The sequence below is a fragment of the Chiloscyllium plagiosum genome, unplaced genomic scaffold (genome assembly GCF_037043375.1).
Source record: "Chiloscyllium plagiosum isolate Xiang-an unplaced genomic scaffold, Cpla_swu_hap1 HiC_scaffold_16, whole genome shotgun sequence".
Taxonomy (NCBI): domain Eukaryota; kingdom Metazoa; phylum Chordata; class Chondrichthyes; order Orectolobiformes; family Hemiscylliidae; genus Chiloscyllium; species Chiloscyllium plagiosum.
In genome coordinates this window covers 83,769,843-83,782,556 of record NW_028270154.1, presented here as the reverse complement: position 1 = coordinate 83,782,556, position 12,714 = coordinate 83,769,843, and the positions used below count along the sequence as shown (strand labels likewise).

The following is a 12,714-nucleotide window of genomic DNA, read 5'->3' as shown; positions in this document are numbered from 1 at the left end:
ATGCAACAAGGGGTACGTTGGCTTGCAAGAGATCAATTGTGTGAGGGGATTCTGTAGTCCAAGGTACAGACAGATGTTTCTGTGGCCAGCAGAGAAAAAGCAGAATGGTCTGTTGTTTCCCTGGTGCCAGGATCAAGGATGTCTCAGAGAGGGTGCAGAATGTTCTCACGGGGGAGAGGGGCCAGCAGGAGGTCATTGTCCACATTGGAACCAATGATATAGGAAGGGAAAAGGTTGAGATTCTGAAGGGAGATTACAGAGAGTTAGGCAGGAATTTAAAAAAGAGAGTAGTAATATCTGGATTACTCCCAGTGCTACGAGATAGTGAGGGCAGGAATAGGAGGATAGAGCAGATGAATGCATGACTGAGGAGCTGGTGTATGGGAGAAGGATTCACATTTTTGGATCATTGAAATCTCTTTTGGGGTAGAAGTGACCTGTACAAGAAGGATGGATTGCACCTAAATTGGAAGGGGACTAATATACTGGCGGGGAAATTTGCTAGAACTGCTTGGGAGGATTTACACTAATCAGGTGGGGAGGTGGGACCCAGGGAGATAGTGAAGAAAGAGATCGATCTGAGACAGCGACAGCTGAGAACCGAAGTGAGTCAAACAGTCAGGGCAGGCAGGGACAAGGTAGGACTAATAAATTAAACTGCATTTATTTCAATGCAAGGGGCCTAACAAGGAAGGCAGATGAACTCAGGGCATTGTTAGGAACATGGGACTGGGATATCATAGCAATTACAGAAACATGGCTCAGGGATGGGCAGGACTGGCAGCTTAATGTTCCAGGATACAAATGCTACAGGAAGGATAGAAAGGGAGGCAAGAGAGGAGGGGGAGTGGCATTTTCAATAAGGGATAGCATTACAGCTGTGCTGAGGGAGGATATTCCTGGAAATACATCCAGGCAAGTTATTTGGGTGGAACTGAGAAATAAGAAAGTGATGATCACCTTATTGGGATTGTATGATAGACCCCCCCAATAGTCAGAGGGAAATTGAGAAACAAACTTGTAAGGAGATCTCAGCTATCTGTAAGAATAATAGGGTGGTTATGGTAGGGGATTTTAACGTTCCAAACATAGACTGGGACTGCCATAGTGTTAAGGGTTTAGATGGAGAGGAATTTGTAAAATGTGTACAAGACAATTTTCTGATTCAGTATGTGGATGTACCTGTTAGAGAAGGTGCAAAACGTGACCTACTCTTGGGAAATAAGGCTGGGCAGGTGACTGAGGTGTCGGTGAAGGAGCACTTTGGGGCCAGCGACCATAATTCTATTTGTTTTAAAATAGCCATGGAAAAGGATAGACCAGATCTTAAAGTTGAAGTTCTAAATTGGACAAAGGTCAATTTTGTCGGTGTTAGGCAAGAACTTTTGAAAGCTGATTGGAAGCAGATGTTCGCAGGTAAAGAGACAGCTGAAAATGGGAAACCTTCAGAAATTAGATAACAAGAATCCAGAGAAAGTATATTCCTGTCAGGGTGAAAGGGAAGGCTGGTAAGTATAGAGAATGCTGGATGACTAAAGAAACTGAGGGTTTTGTTAAGAAAAAGCAGGAAGTATATGTCAGGTACAGACAGGATAGATCGAGTGAATCCTTGAAAGAATATAAAGGAAGTAGGAGTATACTTAAGAGGGAAATCAGGAGGGCAAAACGGGGACATGAGGTAGCTTTGGCAAATAGAATTAAGGAGAATCCAAAGGGTTTTTACAAATATATTAAGGACAAAAGGGTAACTAGGGAGAGAATAGGGCCCCTCAAAGATCAGCAAGGTGGCCTTTGTGTGGAGCCACAGAAAATGGGGGAGATACTAAATGAATATTTTGCATCAGCATTTACTGTGGAAAAGGATATGGAAGATATAGACTGTAGGGAAATAGATGGTGACATCTTGCAAAATGTCCAGATTACAGAGGAGGAAGTGCTGGATGTCTTGAAATGGGTAAAGGTGGATAAATCCCCAGAACCTGATCAGGTGTACCCGAGAACTCTGTGGGAAGCTAGAGAAGTGCTTGCTAGGCCTCTTGCTGAGATATTTGTCTCATTGATAGTCACAGGTGAGGTGCCGGAAGACTGGAGGTTGGCAAACGTGGTGCCACTGTTTAAGAAGGACAGTAAAGACAAGCCAGGGAACTATAGACCGGTGAGCCTGACCTCAGTGGTGGGCAGGTTGTTGGAGGGAATCCTGAGGGACAGGATGTACATGTATTTGGAAAGGCAAGGACTTTCCTCATTCCTGAAGAAGGGCTCATGCCTGAAATGTCGATTCTCCTGCTCCTTGGATGCTGCCTGACCTGCTGCGCTTTTCCAGCAACACATTTTCAGCTCTGATCTCCAGCATGTGCAGTCCTCACTTTCTCCTCCTGATTAGGGATAGTCAACATGGCTTTGTGCATGGGAAATCATGTCTCACAAACTTAATTGAGTTTTTTGAACAGATAACAAAGAGGATTGATGAGGGCAGAGCAGTAGATGTGATCTATATGGACTTCAGTAAGGCATTCGACAAGGTTCCCCATGGGAGACTGATTAGCAAGGTTAGATCTCATGGAATACAGGGAGAACTAGCCATTTGGATACGGAACTGGCTCAAAGGTAGAAGACAGAGGGTGGTGGCGGAGGGTTGTTTTCCAGACTGGAGGCCTGTGACCAGTGGAGTGCAACAAGGATCGGTGCTGGGTCCTCTACTTTTTGTCATTTACATAAATGATTTGGATGCGAGCATAAGAGGTACAGTTAGTAAGTTTGCAAATGACACCAAAATTGGAGGTGTAATGGTCAGCGAAGAGGGTTACCTCAGATTACAACAGGATCTGGACCAGATTGGCAAATGGGCTGAGAAGTGGCAGCTGGAGTTTAATTCAGATAAATGCGTGGTGCTGCATTTTGGGAAAGCAAGTCTTAGCAGGACTTATACACTCAATGGTAAGGTCCTAGGGAGTGTTGTTGAACAGAGACCTTGGAGTGCAGGTTCAAAGCTCCTTGAAAGTGGAGTCACCGGTAGATTGGATAGTGAAGGAAGTGTTTGGTATGCTTTTCTTTATTGGTCAGAGTATTGAGTACAGGGGTTGGGAGGTCATGTTGCGGCTGTACAGGACATTGGTTAGGCCACTGTTGGAATTTTGTGTGCAATTCTGGTTTCCTTCCTATCGGAAAGATGTTGTGAAACTTGAAAGGATTCAGAAAAGATTTACAAGGATGTCACCAGGGTTGGAGGATTTGAGCTATAGGGAGAGGCTGAACAGGCTGGGGCTGTTTTCTCTGGAGTGTTGGAGGCTGAGAGGTGACCTTATAGAGGTTTATAAAATTATGAGGGGCATGGATAGGATAAATAGACAAAGTCTTTGCCCTGGGGTGGGGGAATCCAGAACTAGAGGGCATAGGTTTAGGGTGAGAGGGGAAAGATATAAAAGAGACCTAAGGAGCAAAGTTTTCACGCAGAGGGTGGTATGTGTATGGAATGAGCTGCCAGAGGAAGTGGTGGAGGCTGGTACAATTGCAACATTTAAGAGGCATTTGGATGGGTATATGAATAGGGAGGGTTTGGAGGGATATGGACCAGGTGCTGGCAGGTGGGACTAGATTGGGTTGGGATATCTGTTTGGCATGGACGGGTTGGATTGAAGGGTCTGTTTCCATGCTGTACCTCTCTATGACTGGGGGTGGGTGTGGGGGGAGCTGCAGGTAAAGGGGGAAGCTGGAGCAGGGTAGTGTAGTGGGGCTAGGTGGAGACAGGAAGACGGTATGACCTGTTTGGTCAATGGGAGGAATGAATCCAGGTGGTGGCAGGGAATGGAAGGGAGGGAGAGGGGCTGGGAAGGGAGTCAGTGGATAGGAAGGGAGGTTACTTGAAATTGGAGAACTCAGTAGGCTGTCCAGGCGGAAGATGACGCGTTGTTCCTCCAATTTGTGGTCTGATTTACTGTGGCAATGGAGGAGGCTGAGGAAGGTCATGTCAGAAAGGAAGTAGGGAGGGGGAATTAAAATGGACAGAAATATTTCATGTTTGCTGATGGAATTTTGACACAAAGAGAAATGAGTTTTCTACAGTCAGACCTTTAGATCTGACATTTGTGATTCATAATGCAAATGTTCCAAGGTTTTAAATTACACAGATCCAGAAATGAGCCACCAATAGCATTGCTGATGTATATCATTACCAATGCCAATTCATTCAATGAGATCGTAGGATAAGGATACTATGCGGCAAGGAGGAAGTAAAGGATTGCCATTCTGTAGCACCTTCATGACTTCAAGCCGTTGAAAAAGTGTTTCAAAGCTGGGGAAGTACACTGAAATGTAGTTCCTGCTGATTTGCAATATCTCCTTCCTTGAGAAAGCCTGTACTGGCATTGGACAGGGGTGCAGAGGAGGTTCACTCGGTTGATTCTGGAGTTAAGAGGGTTGGCTTGTGAGGGGAGATTGATCAGACTGGGACTAAATTCATTGGAAGTTAGAAGAATGAGGTGGGATCTCATAGAAACATATAAAATTAGGGAGGGAATAGATAAGATAGAAGAAGGGAGATTGTTTCCACTGGCGGGTGAAATTAGAACTCGGAGGCGTGGCCTCAAATAAAGGGGGGCAGCTTTAGGACTGAGTTGAGGAGGAACTTCTTCACCCAGAGGGTTGTGAATCTGTGGAATTCTCTGCCCTGTGAAACAGTTGAGGTTACCTTGTTGAATGTTTATAAGGTAAAGATAGATAGATTTTTGAACAATGAATGAACTAAGAGTTATAGTGAGAGGACTGTAAGTGGAACTGAGCCCATGTAAAGATCAGCCATGATCTTATTGAATGGGGGAGCAGGCTCGAAGGGCCAGACGGCCTACTCCTGCTCCTGGTTCTTATGTTCTGAGGAAATGTGCCAGACCATATTTACACAGCAACATCCCAGAAAGAGTAGTAAGGAGCAAATAATTGTTTTTCAGCGATGGACTCGGAAGGATAAACATTAGCCGTGAGAGAATTCCTTCGACCAGTGTCTTGTGAAAGTTTGGAGGGGAGGCCAGTCACTGTTTAGTTGGTTAATCTACAGCATGATTTGGAGATGCCGGTGTTGGACTGGGGTGTACAAAGTTAAATGTCATACAACACCAGGTTATAGTCCAACAGGTTTATTTGGAAGCACTAGCTTTCTGAGGTAGCTACCTGATGAAGGAGCAGTGCTCCAAAAGGTAGTGCTTCCAAATAAACCTGTTGGATTATAATCTGGTGTTGTATGATTTTTAACTTTGTACACCTCTGTCCAACACCGGCACCTCGAAATCTTTCCACAGAAGCTGCCAGACTTGCTCAGTCTCTCCAGCATTCCCTGTCGTTGTTTCAGATTTCCAACCTAAAGCAGACTGCATGACGTGTAGCACTATAACAAGCAGACAACAAGCAACATGAATTCGACTGGGACAACACTACTATCATAGGGCAAGCCAGACAGAGAACAGCCAGGGAATTCCTAGGGGCATGGCATTCATCCACAAACTCCATCAACAAACACATCGACCTGGACCCAATATACCAACCACTACAGCGGACAGCTGAAACTGACAACCGGAAGCGGCAGGGACAGACCACTATAAACACCAGAGGAAACATCAAAGAAGCGCTTCGCAGGAGGCTCCCAAGCACTGATGATGTCGCCTAGCCAGGGGACGAAACGTTTGCAACAAAAACTTCCAGCTCGGCGAACAGAACCACAACAACGAGCACCCGAGCTACAAATCTTCGCACAAACTTTGAACTATAACAAGCATCAAAAAGTTCCATTGGACCATTTGGAGTCCGGTATCTAGACTGTCCTAAAATTGAAACAGTCAATGATGAAAAAAAACACAACTCTGGAGAGAAAAACATAAGTAATGTTTTGAGTCCAATCCTTTTTCCTCAGAATATCCAAATCCAGGGTCAACTAGTTAACCTTAGACTGAGCTGCAATGAGAGAACCACCTTTATCTATAATGATCTGTTTGTTAAAGATCAAAAAGAACAATGGTTCTTCTTATAAATCATCATCTGACAAATGACGCTGAGAAGATGGTAGCAATTATCTAATTAAGGTTCATGCTTCATTTTTATAGATTCGACATATGGAATAGCTTTTCAGCAATTATTGGGCAAATGTCAATATTCTGTAAGGATTCAGAGTTTGAGCTGGATCTGTCCACAGATAAAGTAAACTATGTCAGCAGCTAAAACCATAAATGAGGACTGGGAACAGGTCAGCGGTGAGTGTCTGGATTACCTTCCTTTGAACACATCTCCTCTCAGTCAGCACAGAAACCTTTGAAATGAGAGTCAAACCAGCTCTGCCACAAGGCTGTATGTAAACCAGACAGTGGGTACATGAAGGTTGGAAAGTGGGTAAGCACCAGGATTGCCACCCTCCAGCTCAATCACATGAGCCCACCCTGACCATCTGAGTTGTCCTGGGGGTTGGAAAGAATGAATTCCATCCTGTAATTCAATACAAAACTAACTGCTACATGCAGAAAAAGTAACTAGCAGCCAGTGTGGATTTATCTAGAACAAATCTTGTCAGCAAACACAACTGAGGTATTTGGTGATGTAACAGTGGAGATTTATGTCAGTAATGGGGTTGATGCTATGTGTGTGAGTGTATATAAGGAACTTGATGTAATGTCACCTCAACCTTCGTGGGATTAAAGGACTGTGGATGCATGGACTTTGAATTGTCTAAGAGGCAGAGTGCAGCGGTGAACAGTTCAAATCCTGACCTGATGCATTTTGTTTTTATTGCAGGTTTCTAGCATCTGCAATATTTTGCTTTAATTTTGTTATAATCATTTTGTATTTTTCAGGGACTACGGTGTATCCGCTGAGGTGAGGACTTGCTGCTACTCTCAGCCCCTGTGTCAGTGCCTGGGACCTAACAGAATGGGGAAAACAAGTGCAAGGTGAATATCAGTAAGTGCCATCAACAATGAAAGGGAGACTCCTGAACCATCAGCGAGCAATGATTCCTCCTTGCCTGTGCCCACAAAGAACCTAGTTATGAACTACGAAGACTTGTGAAAGTATGAGCAGGACCTTCTACCATGTAGGGGGTTTTTGTTAATCATTCTCGGGTTATGAGTGGCTCGAAGAGCAAATGAGGACTGCAGATGCTGGAGATCAGAGTTGAGAGTGTGGTGCCTCATTCCTGATGAAGGGCTTATGCCTGAAACATCGATTCTCCTGCTCCTTGGATGCTGCCTGACATGCTGAGTGTTTCCAGCACCAAACTCTCGACTTAGAGTGTTTCTGGCAAGGCCGGAGTTGTATTAGATGTTCATAGAATCCCTGCAGTGTAGATAGAGGCCATTTGGTCTATCCAGACGACTTAGACCATCTCCCCTCATTTCCCATGGCCAATTCACCCTAACCTGCACAGCTTTGGACTGTAGAAGGAAACAGGAGCACCCAGAGGAAACCTACGCAGACACGGGGAGAATATGCAAGCCCCACAAAGACACAGTCACCTGAGGCAGAATCAAACCCAGGTCCCTGGTGCTGTGAGGCATCATTGATAACCATTGAACCACTGTACTGCCCTCAAGAAGGTGCTGATGACCTTTCTTTTGAGTTGTAGCATATGAGAATGAAGTTCGCAGATTAAGGGAGTCACCCAGCCATGAACAGGAAGCAACAACAAGAGAAGATGAGAATATGACTGGATTGAAACATCTAAGCTCCTGAGCAGTCTTGCTAAGGTGGGCATGAATAGGACCTCTCCCCTTGTAAGAGAATCTAAAAATAGGGGTTGCTGTTGAAAAACTAACAGCTTGCCTGAATGAAACAGTGTTGAGAACCTTTTCTCTTACAGAAAGTTGTGTTTTGTAGAAACTCTCTTCTTCAAGAGGTGACGTGAGCAGAGTCTTTGATTTCTTTTATAGCAGACCTAGTTAGAATTTTGATAAGCAAGAGGGTGATGTGTTATGGGGAATAGATGGGAAAACGGTGTAATCAGATCATTATTGAATGGCAGGGTGAGGTTTGAATTCTGAGTGGCCCACTCATGTTCCTTATTCACGTACATGCAAGCCAGACCCTGCATTCTTGAAAGGAGCATTGCAAGGGATGGTGTCCCTGTGAACCCACTGCTTTTTGCATTCTCGATGTTGCCCTTTGCAAGTTTGGATAATCCTTGCACGTTTCTGAATCGCATTTGGTGCAGAACAGGATTTGGTTATCTCATATTAACATGCTGCAACCCTGGAATTGATCAGCTGTACAGTACAAGCTGCAAGAACAATGCAAGAAGAAATTATACATTGTGAATGACCTAACAAACTTGGCTTCTAATTTGGCCTTTACATTCCATTTGCAAATCCCTGACCCCAGGTACGTGGTCATAAACCCAACTCAGTATTAACACTGACTGCTCCAGCGAAAGCTGAGCAATAGAATTAAAGACTTATGAAGCAACAGTTACAACATGATCATGCTGACAACAGGAAGAGCTGATGTCCAATATGTCGATTCTCCTGTTCCTTGGATGCTGCCTGACCTGCTGTGCTTTTGCAGCATCACAGTCTTGACCTATGAGTGTCTCTGGCAAGGACAGAGTTGTATTAGATGTTCATAGAATCCCTGCAGTCTAGATAGAGGCCATTCAGTCTATCTGGACCTCGAACAGGTTAGAAACGGCCCCCGTTAAATAATTGCTGCAGTAGCATACACAATTTGAAACCAATTAATCTCTAGTCATTTCAACATGACAGTAAGGACATGTCCACACGCTGCACCCATTTCAACTCAACAAAACAGGTGGCAGCCATTCTCTGTTTCATTTCACACAGTAATGATTTGACCAATCAGCCTTCTTAGTTTAAAATGTAAACAAAACCTTGACAGTTAAATGTCGATAATCATTAACTGGTGCATTCTCCATGTCAAATTGGCAGTTAAATGTCAATTATCATTAACTGGTACACTCTCTATGACAAATTGGCAGTTAAATGTCAATCAGCACCAACCTGGTGCATTCACCATGACAACGTGGCAGTCAAATGCAATCATCATTAACTGGTCCATTTACAATTATCATGCCTCAACCATTCGACTTGCCAATCAATCAGCACTCCCTTCTCACACAGTACAAACCGTATTTTCTCTTTACTTTAGTATTTCTTGCAAATTGTCCTGATGAGTGCAAGATGAAGCATTTTGACAAAAGGCAATTTTTTCATCGACATATATTTTGTTTAAAAAGAAACCACAGTCCTTATTGCAACCTCAGGGCATGCTAAAGCACTTTACAGCCAATTAAGTACTCTTCAACTACAATAACTTGATAATGTTGGAAACACAACAGCTCATTTCTCAAGGCAAGACCCCACTCTATAATAATAATAATCAGCCTGTTGCTTTAATCCTATTGGTACTGGCCTGGAAATCTCTCCTGATATTCTTCAAGATAATAATGGTTGGAACTTTTTGCATCTATCCAAGAGGAATGCTCTGTCAGTACTCAAGTTGAATGGTAGCCCGTATGGTTCAGGTGGGATTTGAACCCAAGAACTCAAAGAGAGTTGTGCCGTATGTAACTATAAATACAAACCTAAGAGTATTTGGAACCATTGTTGAATGGAATGTGTTGAGGACTGTCCCAGTTACTCTTTAAGGTTACTCATCATTCTGAAAACTACTCACAGGAAGTCTGATCTTTTGTGTGGAATATATGAATAAGCTAATGGTTGCCACAAATAGTGAGGAAGAAATAGAACTGACCCAAGCAATGCAAAATGAAAGTTCTTCTCAATGCCAGTTACTCATCTATTCTTTGTTCATGATCTAATGTTTTTTTTTGTCATAGTGTGGAGTTGAAATGCTTGGAGTATTTATGAGTGTAAACCCAAGTGGGAACAAAATAATAGAAAACAACATTACCTGGTATTATTCTTGAGTGCATTGGACCTCAATGGTGTACTGCAAAGACAAAATCTGGGTTATCTGTTTGAGGAGCAGACGGGTCTGCTATGTTAACAAAATAGGAGAAAGTGAGGACTGCAGATGCTGGAGATCAGATTCGAGAGTGTGGTGCTGGAAAAGCACAGCAGGTCAGGCAGCATCCGAGGAGCAGGAATTACTGATGAAGGGCTTTGGCCCGATACGTCAACTCTCCTGCTCCTAGGATGCTGCCTGACCTGCTGTGCTTTTCCAGCGCCATATTCTCGACTCTAATCTCCAGCATCTGCAGTCTTCACTTTTGTCTCATGATACTGAGTCGGCCATTCAGAACTGAGATGAGGTAAGAGTTTTTCACTCAAATGCAAACCAGAGGAATTCTGTTTCACACAAGGCTGTGGAGACCAAGTTACTGAATATATTAAAGAAAGAGATAGATTTTGTTCGATGTTAAAGGTTTATTGGGGGTGAGCGGGAAAAAGGCCATGTGATATTGCACAGGTAAATTGACTGATTGGCTTGCACCTGCTTTGAGTTTTGAAGTTTCTGTCATTGAAACTAGCTTTCAATTGCAGGTTTATTCATTGGATCTGTATTGATGCAGGGTATCAGCCTTGGTCTCTTGATTCGTGGTCCAGTGACGTTGCCATTTCCCTAAATAACAAAATTGAGTTTTGAAAGATTTGTAGCTCAGGTTGAGGTTCTGGATGTAGGTTTGCTCGCTGAGCTGGCACGTTCATTTTCAGACGTTTCGTCACCAGACGAATCACTGGCTAGAAGCATGGCATTCCAACCGGAGCTCTTTCAACAAACACATTGACTTGGATCTCATTTAACACCCCCTGAGAAAAAGAACAGGAAGTGATATCACCGTTGGAAATGATGTCATCACAGGAAATGACATCACCAACCCCAGGAAATCCAAACATATAAATAGAAAGTGGGTCTACACCACCAGTGTTTCGTCTGGAGGCTCACTGAAGATGTTACCTAGTATGGTGATGAAACATCTGCAAAAGAACCTTCCAGCTCAGTGAGCAAACCTATATCCAGAACAGTATTGATCCTCTGTGGGGTTACTTGTAGGTTTGTGCTATCGGGGAAGTGAAAGCCAAATGCTCCTACCTCAAACAAAGTTGCTCCTCCAACCTCTGACTACTGGTAAACAGTGTACGTTCTACCCTGGACTGGATGCTTGGGCTACATGAAGCTGCATTAGATGAGCTCCCATTGTTTGCTTGTTCTGATGGTCTCAATGCCGGTATACCTGTTTGTTGCCAGCTCGCAGGGTTTCACTGACAAAGGCTCTTGGACAGTCCTCAATACAAAGTCAATTCTGATAGGGCAGAAGAGTGGGAGATTTGTGTACTGTATCTTTAGCAAGCAAAGGATGGGAGTTAGCAGTTCAGGGGGTATACCAGCAATTCAACATGTTTCTTCATCATTCTCCTGAATATCACCTGATGGAATTAAGTCAACTCGCATATGATGAGATAGTGATTTGATTTGATTTGTTGTAGTCAAGTGTGTCTTCATACAGTGAAAAGTTTTGTTTTGCAAGCGTAGTACACAAGGACACACACATTATAAGGTGCTTAGACAGAGTGAGGCATAACCTTCATCTCTATTGTTACCATTCCCTTGAAATATCTCCTTTAAACACAGGAAACTTGAAAATCCAAGTACTCACATTGCACATCGATTTCGACTTCCGAAGAAAAACCGCTTCCCAAATAATTTGTGGCCATGCAGTTGTAGAATCCAGAGTTCTTCCTTGATATTTTTTGGAATAATATATTGCTGCTTACTGTACTTAGAATTTCCGTTCTATTTGTGAATCGATCTTTCTTGTACCAGGTATAGTTAGCTTCTGGAAAGCTGTTGCCAACGCATACAAGTGTAACACAGTCACCTTCTTTTATTTCTTCCTGTGATGCATTCACGAGAAGGACTGTGCTTTTCGGAGGGTCTAAATGTATATAAAAAAAACAACCACTGATCAGTGACATTTAAAGTATGTGGAACACTGCGTTATAGCTACGAGGTGTCAACATCACCATTATGACTGTCAGAGATACTGTGTAAGATAATGGTTTTGAAAGGGTTAATATTCCTGTTATACCTATTCTGCTGATGCCACACAGTTGCAGGTGGAGACAAGGAATTTTACTCTCACTCTGGCTTAGTCTCTATACCAGCTCCCTAAGATTCCAGTGTTTTGATTTGATTTAATTTGATTAATTATTGTCACACGTACCTAAGTACAATGAGATGTTGTGTTTTGTGCCCACTACTGGCAGGTCATAACATACAAGGATCATTGGGTGATTGAACAGAGCGGGGAATACAAGTTATGGTTGCAGAGAAGGTGCGCAAAAAACAAGATCAACATTAGATTTGAACTTTGAGAGGCCCATTCGGAAGTCTAGTAACAGCGAGGAAGAAGCTGCTCCTGAATCTGTTGGCACGTGTGTTTAAGCTTTTGTATCTTCTGCCTGATGGAAGAGGTTGGAAGACAGTATTACTGGGGTAGGATGGGTATTTGATGATGTAGGCTGCCTTTCCGAGCCAGCAAGAAGTGTACTTGGAGTCAGTGGATGGAAGATTGGTTTGTGCGATGGTCTGGGCAAGCAAGCATGACTAAATGTAGTTATACTTAATGTTCTTGTGCAACAAACCTTCTTGTAATCTAAGAACAGTGCTTCTGCTGTAGATATTCTGCAGTGGTATCTCCTTTACCACTGATCACTTAGTAGGCCCAAGTTAATGCAAACATAAAGGAAGATTGAGGTCAAT

General features: G+C 43.3%; 1 protein-coding gene across 5 annotated transcripts in view; it reads right to left on the bottom strand.

Annotated features, from left to right (window-relative positions):
• The window catches only part of LOC122556949 (B-cell receptor CD22-like), a 113,937-nt gene that overhangs the window by 76,729 nt on the left and 24,494 nt on the right, over nt 1-12,714 (bottom strand). For all 5 annotated transcript variants that reach the window (XM_087995483.1, XM_087995480.1, XM_087995479.1 and 2 more), the window contains one exon: nt 11,609-11,887. In XM_087995483.1, the coding sequence (XP_087851609.1) occupies nt 11,609-11,887 (279 nt within the window). The remainder of the gene's footprint in view (nt 1-11,608; nt 11,888-12,714) is intronic.